Source organism: Vicugna pacos, chromosome 35 (assembly GCF_048564905.1).
Source record: "Vicugna pacos chromosome 35, VicPac4, whole genome shotgun sequence".
In the NCBI taxonomy this organism is placed as follows: Eukaryota; Metazoa; Chordata; class Mammalia; order Artiodactyla; family Camelidae; genus Vicugna; species Vicugna pacos.
In genome coordinates, this window is record NC_133021.1 from 20,540,262 (window position 1) to 20,557,366 (window position 17,105).

Consider the following 17,105-nt stretch of genomic DNA (forward strand, 5'->3'; position numbering starts at 1 on the left):
ATTTAGAGAGATACACATTCCATAGACAGAATGTGGTCCATCTCAGAAGGGAGAGTGGCCTCAGGGTGTGAGGGTGGTTAGTGTTTTTGTTTTTCTAATTCATATTTTTTATTGAAGTATAATTGATTTACAATGTTAGTTTCAGGTGTACAGCAAAGCAATTGTTACACATATACATATGTATATATATTTTCTTTTCAAATTCTTTCCCATTATATGTTATTACAAGATATTGAGTGTACTTCCCTGTGCTCTACAGTAGGTCCTTGTTTATCTATTTTATATATAGTAGTGTGTATCTGTTAATCCCAAACTCCTATCCCTCCCTCCCCCTTCCCCCCTCTCCTGTTCCCTCGATGCCCACTTCCTGGAGAAAAATGAGTCCTTTTTTAATAATTTTTATTTTGAACGTTTTTAGATATTTTCAGGGACATTTCATCAAGGTATCCTTCCTCTCTTGAGTTAAATGTACTGACATGACTTAAATTTCCCTCACTTATTTGGTCAGCCAACCACAAACTCAGGAAGGTGCTTACTGCCCGTAAAAGCCATTAACCTGCGGGACTGCCAAGAAGTGAGAAGGTCTCTGAGGAACACAGCTGCTTACTTACGCATACGCAAGTATCTGCTCGGAAATTGGCTTTGGGGCCAAGTTTTTTGTTTGTTTGTTTGTTTTAATTCTCAGAGAACTACCTTGATAATCAAACCAAAAATTAAAAATATGACAAAATCAGAATTTATAAAGAAATTTAAAAATCTTAATACCTTACCTGTGCTTTATATGTAAGTATATATTCCCTACAGAAATGATGAATAAAAGTAGAATTTTTGTCAATCTCTACTTTCATTGAGATTAAAAAAATCTCTATTTTTAACAGAAAATAATCAAGTACACAGATGAGGGGGAAGATCAGATCACTTTAATTGTCTTTTTCTGTTGGACACCGTGTGTTTTTCTCGGCTGCACTACTTCCCTCACAAAGCACAGATGTCTTACCAGAGGCCGACGAGGTCCAGATAATTTCATATCCGTGACCGGAAGTTGCCCCGTCACTCTTGAATCGTAGGTACAGCTCACGACTTCCGGAGAAAATGGGATTTGGCAGCAGAGTCCCACAGTACGTGCCAAGTAACGGTGAACTGCTCTCACTCCCATTTCTTACCTTCAAAAACGAGTCATTAATTAGACATATCGTGCCTTTTCCTCTGATTTATTGACGGTTTACATGTGAAGATGCGAGACGACTGGAATGCCAACTGTTTTGGGAAAAAACTTAGTCTTTTTAGGTATTTAATGAAAGGTTAACACATACAGAAATCACCTTGACTTGCAAAGAAGAGAAACATTCAATTTGTAGATCAAAAACTATTTATACTAGGATTCAGAAATATCTGTTAATCTCCAGTCATTAAAATATGAAGCCACGTTTCTACACCCAACTAGCTGAGTGGTATGTAGGCAATTAGCTTTACCTTTGTTCCTGGGGAGACAGTTTGAAGAATGTAATTAAAGTGAATTTTTAAAAGAGGGCGGAGGAAGAAAAATATCAGTTTGCTTTGTTTGCAGTCAATTCAGCCCTACTTTATTCCCCAAACTGCACTTACGTTTTTCCCCTCCTTGAAAATTGCTCAGCTATAAAGGGGTTATGAAAAAGCTACAACGGACAAAGAATGATAAAGTACAAAGCAAAAGGAATTTTTATATGGAAAAAAGACATAATTCCATAAATCCATAAAATTTCTGACTGTTAGATACATTTTAAAAACACATTTTGAAGAGGAATATATATATGTATTTTTTTTTTTTTTGGTTCACTGCATGGAGTAGACAGGTGAAAAAAGGAAATGCGGCGGCGTGTGAGCGTGGGTAACCACACCGTGAATTCAACCCCGTTTTGTCCTCAAGCCTGACTCCTGCTACACAGTCACACCAGCCCTACACCGAGGAGGATGCTTGAGGGGTATTCAAGACATGTTATCCAGGCAGTGGAGAGTTGGAAGCAGCTCCACATGGATGGATGCTGACTTTATCCTGATGCATGTATTTCAAATCTTGGAGGTGCCTTCATCCCCTTTATAATTCCAGCGTTTAACAAGTGGTTAACTGCTAGTTGTCTCAAGTCATAGAGTTTCTTCAGAGGCACAGTGGGTAGCCTTGTTGGGTTGTGTTGATCTGGAGAGGTTCCCTGTCGGTCTATGTAGCAGTAGCCAGGGGGAGAAAAAAAATGCCTTTCTGGTGCTTTTTTGGATTATTCTGCTAAGTGGTTAAACCACGTGGCCGTGCCATGGATGGAGTAACCAGTTGGCTTTCAGCCCACAGGGCCGCCATATGCAGGAATGCTGGGGGTCCAACCTGCCCCCATGACCTTCTTGGCTTTAGGTCTCTGGGTCTTTTTCCTCCAGGTCCCCTTTCCAGCTGATGCTCTGGGAGGAGGGAGACATTAAGTCCCACTGAATGTGCTAAGGTCTCATCCTTAGCACATTCTTTCTGCACAGGAGGAATGGGACAAGAGCAGTGGGCATCTCTGGGGCTTTAGATGACCCTGAAAGGGTAGGTGAAGGCAAGTGCAGATACTAGATGGGACCCGGAGCCAGGCCCTTGCGTGGTAGTAATAGGTATCATCAGTAAGAAATTTCCATCCCATCATCACTGTTAAAGTGAATGGGATGCTGAGGCCGCCAATAAACCTGTGCCAGGATCTTCCTGCCAAAAACCAGACACAGCCATACTTTACAGGCCTATGTTGCAGTTTCCTGTCTTTGCTTATTGGATAGGAAGTTTCAGACCCGTTTCTATGGGACAAGGGAGGGCAGCTGGTGGGGGACAGTTGTCACCCCCCAATGCTGGAGAGCCAGCCCTTGCTCCCCGGTATCCAGAGGAAATGGCAAAGTTAATGCTAGTCCATGAGGGTCAGCTCAGGCTGGATGTGAACCATCCAGCTGCACTGTGACTCTGAGCTGTCGGGACCATGCTGTTCCTTTCCCCCATCCCACTCCTCCCCTTTCTGCTTTACACCTCACGTAACTGTTCAGCCTCCACGGTGGGTGAGGTATGTAGGTCTGAGTGTAATAATGTGACTGATGCAAACAATACTGTCTCCCCAGTGCATCCATCTCCTCCCAGCCTCCCGCCATGGCAAAGTTTCCCCAGAAAAAGGCAGGAGCTTCCTCTGACTACACAATCCATTGAGAATATTCTTTCATAGAGGACTTAGATTAATTCTAGAGGAGAGAACATTCCAGGATGATAAAACTTAACAGGTGTAGCGGAGCAAACAGACTTTTGGGAAACCTTACCAAAGATTTGCGTGTACATGAAACAAAGCTGATTTAGAAAGTCTTGGGTAAGGTTGAGGTGTAAATTCAATTCACAGACGAATTCAGCATCTTTGTACCTACAAGTCTTCTGTTGCACCTCAGTTTACTTCCTAAGAATGAACACGTTTCCAACAGAGTCTGCAAAGGACCCTGGAGTGAACTCTTGGGGTTTCATGGCAAAATACAGGCACTGAGCTCCAGGCACAGGAGGGCTCTCTCCCAGTGTGTTTGGGGGAACAGGGTGGAGGGTGTTGCAGGGTTGGGGGTGGGGGAGGCAGGCAAAGAGCAAAGATGCTTCTTCATCCAGATTAGGAGAAGGGAACAGAGCAGTCCTTCCTCTGCTAAACACATGGCCAAGGAAACACTCCCCTTAGAGAATATCGCAGATGCCCCAAACTTCTTGTGGCTATCAGGGAAGCCTGGTGAACTATTAAGTATCATTTAAGTTCATTTTTATCTCTATTGCAAGCACACTTCTTCAAGTCACAGCCATCATCCATCTCCAAATTAGCTGCTTTGCGCTTGGACCTCCCTCTAGTCCTTCTGGTCTCAACTCACACATTAGCTCCTTCAAGAAGCCTTTTCTGTCCCCTCTGAATTAGGTGCCCCAACCATGCTGGCTCTGTTCATCAGCAGGAGGTGACGCTTTCCTGTCTGTCTTTCAGCAGATTTTGAGCCTCCGGGGGACCCTGACTATGTCTTGTCCCCTGTTGGACTTCGAGTGTCTGGACGTAGAAGACAGCTGGTAAATTACTTAGGAAATGAAAGAGTAATGGATAATTTAACACAATGAGGAAGGGACACGAGACACATTAGTGGAGAAGAAGGTGAGAGATCTTAAGGGATTCATCATCTTTTAAATAACTCGTGGCCGTGCTATTCGGATGTATGTTACCTCCAAGAAGTCCCGTGTGCATCCACTTGAGTCCTCGATGTCAAATGAGTGAAAGAAGAGAGAAACAGTGTGGTTCTGGGGGACTGTGAGAACCACAGTGCAGTCCATGTTACTGGCATAGTCGTCCGGCCAGCCAGGGCTCTTCAGATTGCCAAAGGCCTCCGTATACTCTCGGTTGCAATCTTAGAGGCAAGAAAATAAAATACTCGTAATTAACGTAGGCATCCCCAAATGTAGTGCTCTTTCATCTGGACGGGAGTAATTCAGAAAGAGTATTAAGGGAACAAATGTAAGAAAAAGGCGAATCCAGCCTCTCCATTTGCCTTTGAGGTTACTGGGACCCCAAGACGTGAAGTGAAGGGCTCAGTGACCAAGGGCACCGCACATGCACTGTGGTGCCTCGTTAGCATAAAACTCCCACCCTGTGACGTGTGAAGTATGAAAACCCTCCTTTGAAGACCAGCATTCCTGCGTTCTCCGCACTTTTCTGATTACACTGACATGGAGCTGACCGACACGAAGACTTTTTTTTAGCATCAAGCCTCTACCTCTAAGAGTTTTGCATGAGGATTTTTCTTCAACTCCTTTGAGGAATTCTTTCTTCTGACAGACCTGGTAAATGACTGCCCTTGACCATTTTAGGGAAAAATACCCAGAGTGTTTTTCACGTGTTTGTTTTAATCAAAGGCAGCTTTGGTTGTAATCAAGCTTGAAATGAAAATTACATAAAAGTATCTGGAAGTAAACGTCTCGGTTACAGGAATCAACGAACTCTCAAGGCTCCTTCATTCTTCCAAAGTAACCTAAGATAGAGATTCTTCTATGTGGTTAAGTGAATAATTAATACAACAACTGTTTTTCTTTTTTAATTAACTACGTACATGAATTTTGAACAAGATGCTGCCATTCTAAGTGTTTTAATCAGTATTTTGCTCACCTGACCTCTTCAGAAGCCAGCGTTAGTCATTTGCTAAATTGAGCCGGGCTTCTAACCCGATGTGGGTGTGGCTTATGTTAACAAACTGTAATCGACTCACAGGAGTCAATTCCAGCCGTGACTGTAAGGATGGCAGTGGTTCTGGGTCAAAGATGAGCTACCAGGGCTCACCTGCAATCCGATAGGTAAAACCCACTCTGGAGTCTCCGTTAAAAACTTCCGATTTGAAAATGACAATTGTCGTGCTGGCAGAGGAATAAAACGTGGGTCCTGCTGTAGCATTTCGGCCACAGAAGCGAGTTCCCGGATTTCCATGACTCTGAAATGAAATGGGAGCCAAAAGCTAGGAGGTTGAGTTTAAAAAGAGCAGAGGCCCAGAGCAGAAAGTCAACTGCACATCAAAATGCGGCTTCAACAACCAGCCAGGGAAACCAGTTAGAGAGTTTGAAGCAGTCTGCAACCCGACATCCCGTGCGTCGTGAAATTGACACGTTTCACATTCTCCGAGTGGTGGGAGGTGCAACCACAGGACAGACGCCTGTCCCCCTCCGGTCGCTTCCTGTCCAAGGCCTGTGCCACGGCTCAGAGCACATGCAGGCCGTCCGAGCTCACCGCGGCCCTGCGCTCATCCTGAACTCAGTGAGACTAACCAGCCCTGCTCTGGGCCACGCTCAGCAAACCCAGCCAGGGCTCTGGCTCTGCTGTGACTCCCAAGAGGCAGCCAGGGCCTGTAACGAGGTCCCTGGTTCCCCTTTGTAAAGCCAGGGCAGCCCTCCTCTCGTCTCAAGGGATTAGAGAAACGCAGTCTAATGCCACGCAGTTCCTGCATCAAAGCAACTGGTACCGAAGCTCAGACGTTTGTGCCTCTCACTCCCTCCCAGGCCCACCTCTGATGCGTGTAGTTCGTGGGCACCCACCCAAAGGCCCACTCCCTGCTCCTGCTTGCACACTCCTGCTGTTGATCTGTGCTTCTTTCCACCACTGCTGGTCCTTTCCAAGCTTCGTCTGCTATGTCCTCCGAACTTTCACCGCCTTGTTACTTCCACCCCCATAAACCTCCTTAGCCCCTCTCCACTGTGGCCTTGAGGGAAAGCGGAGTCTCCAGAAGTCTCTCAGTGGAGACTTTTCTCTTCCCACACCCCTCAATCCACGGCGTCTGGATGGTGGTGGCAGGAGGGGAAGGGGTACCCCAGGGTCTTCGGTGCAGTGTTCATTGCTGCATCAAAGCTAGTTCTCCTTGAGGGCCTCTACGTCTGGCCCAAGATGCCCTCTGGCCCTCCTCATCATTCTCACTTCCCTTCGTTCATTAAAGACTTGTGGCGTCTCAGCTCACAGTCATTTTCTGTACCCCAGTTCCTGCCTTGACCCTTGAAGACTTCAGTGTTGTTATAGACAATCCATGAAGCATCTCAAGTTTGCATTCCTTATCACCAGTGGCTTTCAGCTCTACTCTCTGCAGTGGCCTCTCCCGACACCAGCTCTCTGGACAGATCTTTTCAGCATCTGTAATGCCTCCATCCCACTACTCTCTCAAGATCCTCCAACGAGATCTCTTTCTACTCCTGGACACCTGGAAAGTTCCACTTTCTCCCAGTCATCAATTTCTTATCTTTCCTCCCTTCCTACCAGGCTGAAGCCCTTTGTCCTTTCCTTTATTAATTGAGTGGAAGGTCATAATGTATTCATGACAAATATTGGGTCTGATTGGAGGCCAACTCATTGCTTTTATGATCCAGAGCTGCTCTGTGCCCTGTAAGGAGCATTTCAGCACCTGAGGGCAGTCTGGCCTGGTCCCCATTGTCTCAGCTTCATGAAGCCATGGGAAATCCAGGGAGTTTCTATCCAAAGTCTGTTCTGTGTGGCCCTAAGTCCTCCCTGGGGGGAAGGGTACCTATGGGGAGTAGGAATCTTATCCTGAAATCTACCTACTACCAGTGGAATGATGACAACCTAGCCCCTTGACCCTCCTGGAGTCTAGGATGTATCTCACTGCCTATGCTTTGCACAAAACTCAGCAAATCCCGTGTCTACTCAGCAGTCAGGACTCCTCAGACCTCTTCACGCTGGAGAGGTCTCCAATCTGGCCACATTGGATTTCCCCCTGCCCCCACCAAGAGGCAGGTGTAAACCAGAGGACCCTGGTTTGTAATGAGGACAACCCTTGAGAACATGGACAGTGATGGGCTGGAGTCTCTCTTATTGCCAGTACATGGGGATTTGAATATGACATTCTTGGAGTGAACCGGAGTATTTTAGTTGCCCCTCAAATTGCAGAGAGGTAGTCAAGGTATTCCCAGCTGCCCCCAACGAGGTATCATCCTCAGGTCATGAGCCCTCACTCTGCACGTGTTCTCTGAGTAATCTCTTCCCTCTCACTACTTCAGCTACCTACTCATATGACGATGGCGCCCAAATCTTCAGGCGTTCTGTCAACGTCACACTTTTATAGTCAACTGTCTCCTCAACATCTTCTCCCATGGGCAATTCAGACCTATCACTTTAAAAACACAACACCAACCAAAAAAAAAAAAAAAAAAAACCAAAACAGCTTTTCTCTCTTATATGACCATAAATACAGCCCCATTAGACTGGTACCAAATGGCTTCTTAACTGGTCCCTTCAATTCATCTTACACACAGATCCCCACTAACTAGGGAAGTATTTCTCCAGGCATGGTACATGGAGCTCTGGTGTCAAAACACCAGAGGTGGTCATCAAAAATTCAGGTAAAGGATTTCTATGTAGAGAAGTTGGTCTCTGAGGGTGTGCCCAGGGGTATGTACTTTTATCAAGATATCAGATGCTTCTTATGCACATGACCTACAGACCAAGTTCAGGGTTCTTAGCGCCTACCAATAGAGGGTTTAGTATATGGCTGAAAAACACATTAGGCTGGAAGTACCTTTGAGAACTTATTTAATCATGCCCTCATTACTCAAGGGTTTTGCAAATACTGGTGAAAAGGTCATAGATGTGACTGTCATTCATCCTATATCATTACCTCTGGTGGGTCCTGAAACTCTAAGTAATTCTGGTCACAGTCTTGGGAGTGCAGCTGGAATGCCCACACAGTTATCTCGACCTGCCGATGTGGAGGGGCTTCAATGACCCAAGTACAGGTGGAAAATGGGACATCTGGGTCTGTTGAATTGGGTGATGAAATACTTTGGGGGGTCCAAGTTGCATTATATGTTCCACCACAAGGCACTGAGATGGGGGGAAAAAAGAACAACTTATAAGACATTTTACTTGCGACTCATCACACATACAATATTTAAAATTCTGCCTTCCTTACTCTTCCAGCCCAAAGGAGCTCTATTTATATCATTCTATGAAGGATTTATGGTGCATATTCTTGACTAAGAATTGTACCAAATTTCTACCATGGATTAAACACAGAGTAATTAACAAGGTGCTTAGTAATTGACATTGAGTTTAGATGTAATTAACATTGAGTTTAGTAATTAACATTTAGATATAAGCACGGCATTATTTTTAGTGCATAAATACATGTGTGCTTCATAATATGTAAAAACGTCTCAGTTCACTCACTGTTCACGAAGGTATAGGTAGCGTTAAATCCTTCCCGTTCTAAAGTCAAGTCACTGACAAACTGAACCATAAGGAAGTTTCCAGAAGAGATAAAGGGAGCAGGCACGGTAGAACCACAAAACGTTCCAGCCAAGTTGGCACTTTCACTGTCCCCATCATATAACTGAAAAGAAGAACAGGCCATTGGTTATCCATTATTCACAAAGAAGTAGTATTTTATACTAAAATGGATATGAAGTTACAACAGTGCATGATTAAGAATCTTACATTGATGTTCTTAGAGCCAGTTTTCATTTAGGAACAGAACTGGTATTGAATCAACTATACGATAATGATTTTCAGTAAAAACCTGGTATGATGCCTAAAACATTTTTTTTCTTCACAGGGAAGGTAATTTAAAAACTAATGTGTCATTAGAGCCAGCAATGCCACCACTCTCTTCACCGCTGCTCTCCCTACCACCCTTGTCCAAGCCGCTGTGGTATCTTGGCTGATTCTCACCGCAGCCTCCTCAGAGTCCCCTGATCCTGCTCTCATCCCTCCTGAGTCTGTCCTCAACATGCCAGCTGGAGACTACGGTTAAACTGTAAGTCAGACCAGGTCACTGCTCCGCTAAGAACCTTACTGCTTCCCATCCTCTCAATATAAAAGCCAAAGCCATTACAACGGCCTCCACGGCTGAATCGAACCTGCTCCCACTCCTGAACTTTCCCATCTGATCTCTCATTGTCTCCACTTTCTTTGCTCTGCTCCCTGAGTGAACCAGGCACTCCTGCTTCCTGGCCATTGCACCTGCTGTTCCCTTTGCCTGGACCGTTCTCCTGTTTACTCCCCTCCATGCCTTTAGGTCTTTACTCAAATATCACTGACTCAGGAAAGCCTTCCCTGACCTCCCTGTTTAACATGCAGACTCTCCCAACATTCCCTTTCTCCTTTCCTGCTTCACTTTCCCCCCAGAGCATGCACTGCCTTCTTCATCCTGTATCTATGTCTGTAATTTATTTTCTGGTCCCCCTCCCCCCGAAGAGAATGCAAGTTCCATGAAAGCACAGGTTGCTGCCTGTTCTGTTGTCTATGTCCCCAATTTTCAGAAGAGTGTCTGCCGCATGAAAGGCACTCCATGAATATCGAATGAAGAAATAAGTGCCTTGTTTCCTTTCTCCCACTACCCACCCCCCAAACCTGTTCTCCCCGGCTCATCTTTGTGTCAATAACTGGCTCAAGCCCCGAACATCAGCTGTCTTTAACTCCTCTGTCTCTCCCTACCCCACATCTGTTCCTCTCCACCTTCAACATCTGTGCCCGGGGCTCCATCTCCACAGCAGCCTTCATGGTCCTTCACCTCAATTGTTGTAACATTTCCTAATAGCTCTGTTTCCCCTGACCCTTCTCCACCAAGCTCCTTGAGTGTCTGCAAACTTAAATCAGATTACGTTCCTGCTTGGCCTACAACGTCCCTGGGCATTCCCATTGTACCTGAAGTAAAATCAACGCACACTCTTCATGGGAGTCTGAAAGCCCCTACCTGGTCTGCCTGTGCTGCTGCCCAACCCCTTCCACTCCTCTGCTTCCTGGAACTCCTCCACCTCCCTCCTCACTGCTCCTCCTGCCAGGAGCTCTCTCTCCTCAGCCCTTGGACAGCAGACTCCTCCTTGTAGGCGGGGGCCTCAGCTCAGGTGTCACCTCCTCTGGGAGCTCAACCCTACACAGTGTGCCCTCCCCCAATATCTTCCTGTTCTTTTTCCTTAATGTAATCAGAATGAAATCTTATTTATTGAGTATTTACTTCTGGTCTCTCACCCGTCAAGTACATAAGCCCCACGGGTGGGGAGACTTTGATTAACCACTGAAGTGTTGCCAGCACCCAGAACAATTCCCAGACACAGACCTGGGAGCTTTCAACAAATGCCAGTTGAAATAGATTGGATTTCTCTCAAACACATCACTAGAAAGCAAAGTTTTCCATCTCAGTAATCTCTACTGCATTGCTAAAACAAGTATCTGCGTGTGAATCCAAATACTGAATTTATAACAGAACTATGGTGTGTTATAAACCTCAGCACAGCTGTGACTGCTGACACTATTTTAAAATGCTGGGACTATACGAAATACAAATGGTTAAACCAGTCATGGCAAAATCAACATAAAATAAACGTACCACTAGATGGCACTGTCTCTCCTGCTTAAACACACTTTAAGTACAATTTTAGTAAAATGTTAAAGCCAAAAGAAACTGGAAAGCTGAGCGATCTAATCCATTACCTCATTTTATAAAAGAATAGACTTGCTAAGTTTTAGGTAATGTACTTTTTCTGGTAAACAAGTTAAAATTTTATGACAATCACTGCTGCCTCTATGATTTTACATTCACATCAGCAAGCGTTTTTCTTCTCTGCACTGTGTGCCAAACCTCTGTGCTAGGTCCTGGGTTTACAAGGATGTATAAGGCACTTTCCATGCCTTCAGGACACTGGTTTGACATGAACAAATTAATGGGATGGAGAGAACCAAAAATTAAATGTGTGTGTGAATTATACATAAAATAGAGGAAAAGTAAATTCTACGAGAGAATTCAATCCACTGGCAATGCAGGTGAGAGTCAGGGTAGACCTCAAATCGTAACGGTGACTTGAGGCTATACCTGGCATTTTGTGTTTAGAAGCCACAGCGCAGAATCCCATCAGAATTCTGCAAAGTGAGGGTTTATCCTATGTCCCACCTAACGCTGGAATGTCCTGCCTGACTTCTGTGTGATAAAACTGTTCATAATTGTTGGATCTCAGAACCCAAGCCCATGCTGGATAGAAACACAAAAGTATTTTTGCCCCGTGTTAATATGCACCCAGTTTCTGAGAATGCAATTATTGTGTGAGTTGAGGGAGGGCTCTGGTTTGTTTTGTTTAGAACTTTTTGAGTTATTCCACCACTTTGGAAATTTGTATTATGGCTGGGTGCTGCTAGTGGCATTTAAGTTGCAGGCAGAACCTACCGTTTTCATTTTAAGTTACCTTCTCCATGACTCCACGTAAAAGAAAAATCTGGCTATTCCCCGAACGACTTAGCATAGCTGTGTCAGAGCATTTGCATATTGAAATACACACTATTTTATACACTTTCTTCTTCTTTCTCCTTCTCACTGCATTTAGCATAATAATAAATTGGTATTATGTATATGGTTAGCCTATGGCATTGATGACTTTCATTTCGGATGGTCAAAGAATCATCAGAAAACAGTGGCTATGCCAAGGGGCCCTGATTAGGTAGAGAAATTTGATTGGATGGGAAGTTTAGGAAGGAGCCATCACCCGTCTTCCAGTTCCATGTTTCCCGGCAGAGGAATGTCACTTATGGTCACAGTCCTGAGCCCTCTCTGTTTACTGCTCTCTGCAGAGGAATGAGCTAACTGAGGGGTAAACTGGTGTTAAGAAGCTGGGCATACACCAGGCAGCCTGCAGCTCCTCCTTACCCACTTCTCTGTGGTAGCCAGCCTCCCAAAATCCAGCTCAGCTGTAATAGAGGAGAATGAATCTGACCCCACATTGGATCTGTTCCTTTAATCCTGACCACGGTGCCCTGCTTTCTAGGCTTAGTCTTGCTGGCTCTGCACCTTCTGTGAAATAATGTTGCCTTTAGCCTGAAATATACAGAAGCGCCTATTCTCCGGGGCTCTGACCTTTAACAATGTTAGCACTTCTGCACTTCTGTGGAGATGGCAAGTTGCAAACCAGAGAATAAGCTTTGTTTTGTTGGAGGTTTACAAGGACACCATGACCTGGCTCACGTGGATGGCTGCGAGAACAAAGAATGCCTGCAGCAAGAAGTTTGCAACAACCAACCACACCCCCTCCCTTGTTTTTTGTGTAAAAGGAGCCTGTATTCTGACTAGAGTAGGATGGTTCTCCAAGACGTTAGTCTGCCATCCTCTCGGTCTGCCAGCTTTCCGAATAAAGTCACTAGTCCTTGTCCCAACGCCTCGTCTCCCGATTTATTGGCCTGTCGTGCAGCGAGCAGAACGGGTTTGGTCTCGGCAACACAGCCACCTCGTCTAGTGAGCCTTTCTGAACCCCAGAGTGACATCACTCACACCCTCTTCTGCTCTACTTCCTATGTTGTTCATATTTATTGGTTTTGCCACGTTGTGTAGTAATTTATATGCTCACATATCAGTGTCATCCCCTTTCCAGCTCTGGGAGAAACCCTTATCTTTGATTCTCCACATCTTCAGTACCAGGCACCATGCCCAGCACAGAATCGAGTCCCGTGACTCTTTACAGAACAATGTGATGTCAGTTTCAACAGCAACCCCTCAGTGAAATACACACCTCCCTATTTATGTGGTCCCCTTAATAACTTTCTAGGTCAGCCCCTTCAGAAACAACAGTGATATAATTACGAGTGAATAATGGAATTGGCACGTTTTCACTGGTATGTCTACCTACAGAATTAAACTAACTTTTCTAAAAGTGATTTGATGATAACATCTAGGAAGCAATCTAAAATGAATCAAATGCCCCATTTATCACAGAGAATCTCTTTAATAAAGATACCTGCAGGCCTCACATTCCAAGAACTGTTCTGCGATCTGCCAGTTCAGTACAAGCTGAAAACGTTCCCAGTTGAGGGAAATTGCTTTCCCATGAAGGAAAACAAAAGTAGATCTCAACAGAATTTCTTTTTCTCAAAAGGACACTTTATATTGTAGCTAGAGAATATGTCCTTGTTTTTGATTGCTATTTCTGCCCTCAATGACTTGAGGAAATTTAGAAAATTACTAGTTGTTTTAATGACATTGTCAAATCACATTCATAGGAATGGATCTTGAGAATAAATTTAACCAGCCTCCTCCTGGCAGGGCCACACCCTAAACATCCCACAGGAATTTACATTTATAATAATGTATCTATAAGTCAGTTCTTTTTAATGTTTTAAGAAAAGGAGTTTCCACAGCCTTCATGCCCATCTGGAATTACACAAAGAGGGGGAAAAGAAGTAAATTTGTTTGTAAGTTATATGTCTGATGCCAAACACTCTAGCATACATTATCCTCCAAACAACCTTGCAAGGTAAGCATGATTATGTGAATTTTGTTTTTCAACAGATGAAGTGATGGGGAGTCAGGGAGATAGGGAAATTGTCGGGTGGCAAAGCTGGGTTTGAGTCCACATTACCCGTCTCGAAAGCGTATGATCTTTCTGTAAAATCAGGGTGGCACTCAAATGGCCCTGAACATCAGCTTCCTGCTGCCCTGGCCATTTTGGTCTCATTTCAGAACAGAAGAATTCAACCCAAATTGACATCTCTTGTTATCTGTAGTCTTTCATGAACTCCCCCTTGATCTGGCTTCTGTGCCCAAACTTTATTTAAATGGCTGTCATCCAATCTAATGAGTTTTTTCTTTATCTTAACCTTTCTTGGCCTCTAATTTACAATTTAATAGTATCGACCATCCATCCTTGGTAAAAGAATTTTCTCCCTTGACTGCAGTGATAGCTGCACTATTCCTGGCTTATAAGGTTCCCCCCCCCTCCCCCATTACCCATCTGCTTCTCATCCTGCTTCTTTTGAAATCTCCAGCTGCCTCCCACTGTCCCTTTCCTGGAGTTGAGTGGGAGCCTGGCTTTCGAGCTCCACGCCATCTCTTTCAAAGAAAGCACATTTCTCCTGATTTAAGAACTGTGCTTTGTGCTGGAGCTCTGGGCCATTCTGTGCTCCCGGGGAAATTTCACTTGTCTGCCGTCTGTCACCAAACTAAACCAGTACCTTAACCACGGCCGCCTCCTAACAGTACTGACATTCTTTTGATCTTCCCAGCCTGGTGCTTTTCACAGTGAAAATATAAGACAGTCTATAATAAAGTGCTCAAATGTATAGTTTGTCTAAGACTTTTCCTTCCCTTTCTTTAAAAACCCATTTCTTTAAAATTTAAGAGCATTTCTGAACTCAAAAGTTTCTCTTACACCAAGCCTGTCACCTCCAGCATCTTTGCACCCTCCTTACCTAACAGTCACTTCTACCTGGGGTCCTAACTCCAGACTCTCCCACCTGGGGTCCTAACTCCAGACTCTCCCACTGACCCTCCACCCAAAGTGCTGACTCCAGAGTCTTCCGCCTTAAACACCGCTCTCTTCATGTCACTTGTTGGAAAACATGCAATCACTCCTTATTTCCAGCTGCCTAAAATCTAAATCCATTAGTTCGACTTTCAACACCCTTTGTAATCTGGGTGTTTCTCCATGAAGGCAATCTTGTTTCTTGCTTCTCCTGACCAATATTCTATTCTGATAAAGCAGCCTCTTCACCTTTTCAAGAACAGGTGCATCCTAACTCCTGTGCCTTTTTCTCTGTGTTCGCCTTGCCTACAACGCCCTCCCTCCTGGCTTGAGTAAGTGTCTCCTCACTCTACGAAGTCTTTCTTGCTCACGGAGGATCATCACGTACCATTCTCCCTTTTCAACTTGCACACGGCCTCAAGCCTGGATCCAGTGTATCACTTAGCACTTAGATAGCGACTATCCTGAACTGCCTAGTGTTAATCTGCACATGCCATCCCTTAATTTGGGAATCAAATTCAAGCTCCTCGTGAGCAGAAATACATATTTCTTGTTTCCCCCAAGAGTCTAGTAGTATATATTGATAGATGCTATGCAGTATTTTAATATAAATTCATATAGCCTGATAGATACAATGATTCAATATGAAAGAGTCGTTTAAAAATCGAATAGAAAAGTTTTGAGATTGATTTCTAGGAGGACTTCAGAACTAAGATATTTTTCACATCTAAAAGTAAGAAGTAAATATACAAACTTCAAAATATAGATGAAGTAAGGGGTAACTATTTGCGTATAGACATTGTCATTTATTTTAGACTTTGCCGAAGATCCTTTGAGTATCTCGTTCCATGCAACCCATCTACCCACAGATCGGCTTTTGACAAGGCTTGGAGGAACAGCAAATCTTAAAGATAATGTCAAAAGCCACACAAAAAATTTTGAGTCATTCATATTAGAGATCAGTTTGATGTGAAGACAGAGAATCTGTAACACTATGTGTGGCATCACTGAAGAACAGTTCGTTTTAAAAGTGAGCGGTCCTCACAACTCTCAGGGATTCCTATGTGGGATGACCTGGAGGACACCATGTAAAGGTCCGGATTAGAAGATGCTGTTAGGAAACATAGCAGCCTTACCTTTACATAATCATAAATGCATCTCTGCAAAGTAGTGGCGGCCTCCAGAGCAAACGTGTTGAAGGTGAGTTTGATTAGCTTGTTTACAGGTGCGATGATGAACCAGACACAGTTTAAATTCTTGTCATATCTTCCGTTCAAATCAGAATCAGGAGAGGCCAAGGTATAATTTGAGCCTGTGAGATAGCCACCACATCCTTGCTGAGGCCCTGGGTTAAAACAAAGACACATCACTCTGCAAATCAAAGAAAAAGGCTCTCCAATTTTATGTGGAGGGTTGTAAAGATCATATAGTTTCTTTCCTCTGTCACCCTTTAGTGCATGTGATCGGATGGTTCACTGGGCTTAGGTGAGCTTGTGCAAGTAAGGCTGACACTTGCCTCAGCGTCTTCGTCACTTAGCTCATCTTCAATCACCAACCCATCAGTCTCTACTCCCTCACATCCCGTTGCCTAGAAAAGTGGGCACCCAGCTATGGTTCTACATGCATTTTTAGAACCCCTGACGTGATATATTGAAGCTTTTTCTATCCTTGAAAAATCCAATTTTACACCAAAGTCTTTTGCATAACAAAACCACTGGAAACCGTGAACACGTTTTATTTTATCTTCTGCTTTTATGAACACTATCGGATTGAAAACTGAATATGAGAAGCATTTACCCACACCCCAAGAGAACTGGTGCTCGATCTATCTTTTATTTAAATAGTTTGGTAGAGAAAGGCTGAGAGACATTTTAACAGTGCAACCCACTTTAGATTGAACTACACTCTGTATATGAATTTTTTTTTCTTTTCCAAAAATAAGGGAAAGCTGAAAAAGAGGCACTTTATTGGTGAAAAATATCTACTTTGAAATGAAAATGCTGAAATTCAGAATAAAAATACAAAAGAGGGACAAATAATACTCTCAATGCTCTAGTATAAAAAAAAAAATATGGGCCAAACTCCTCAGAACAGAGGATTTCATTTCCTCCACTCCACAGTCTAAGCTGATGCCTTCGAAATGATGTGAGAGCATCAAAGCAAGAAAAACTTTATTGACAATTTTGAAGGAAACACAGGAGGATGAATGAAGCTCAAAACAGCCCTCATAAGAATAGAGACGAAGCAGGGGTCCCAAGCAGTATGCATAAAGCTTGCATTCTACACCAAGATGGATCATGATGGGTTCCAAAGTTAAATTTCACTGACACTGGCCTTCCATCTACCTGTCTTG

The 17,105-nt window shown here is 43.9% G+C and overlaps 1 protein-coding gene across 1 annotated transcript in view; it reads right to left on the bottom strand.

The window, feature by feature from the left end:
- CUBN (cubilin) overlaps window positions 1-17,105 on the bottom strand; it is a 266,340-nt gene that overhangs the window by 4,676 nt on the left and 244,559 nt on the right. Inside the window, exons 60-65 of the mRNA XM_072954876.1 lie at window positions 15,889-16,097; window positions 8,703-8,865; window positions 8,152-8,357; window positions 5,322-5,469; window positions 4,214-4,395; window positions 998-1,163 (exon numbers count right to left, since the gene is read on the bottom strand). Coding sequence (XP_072810977.1) covers window positions 998-1,163; window positions 4,214-4,395; window positions 5,322-5,469; window positions 8,152-8,357; window positions 8,703-8,865; window positions 15,889-16,097 — 1,074 coding nt within the window. The remainder of the gene's footprint in view (window positions 1-997; window positions 1,164-4,213; window positions 4,396-5,321; window positions 5,470-8,151; window positions 8,358-8,702; window positions 8,866-15,888; window positions 16,098-17,105) is intronic.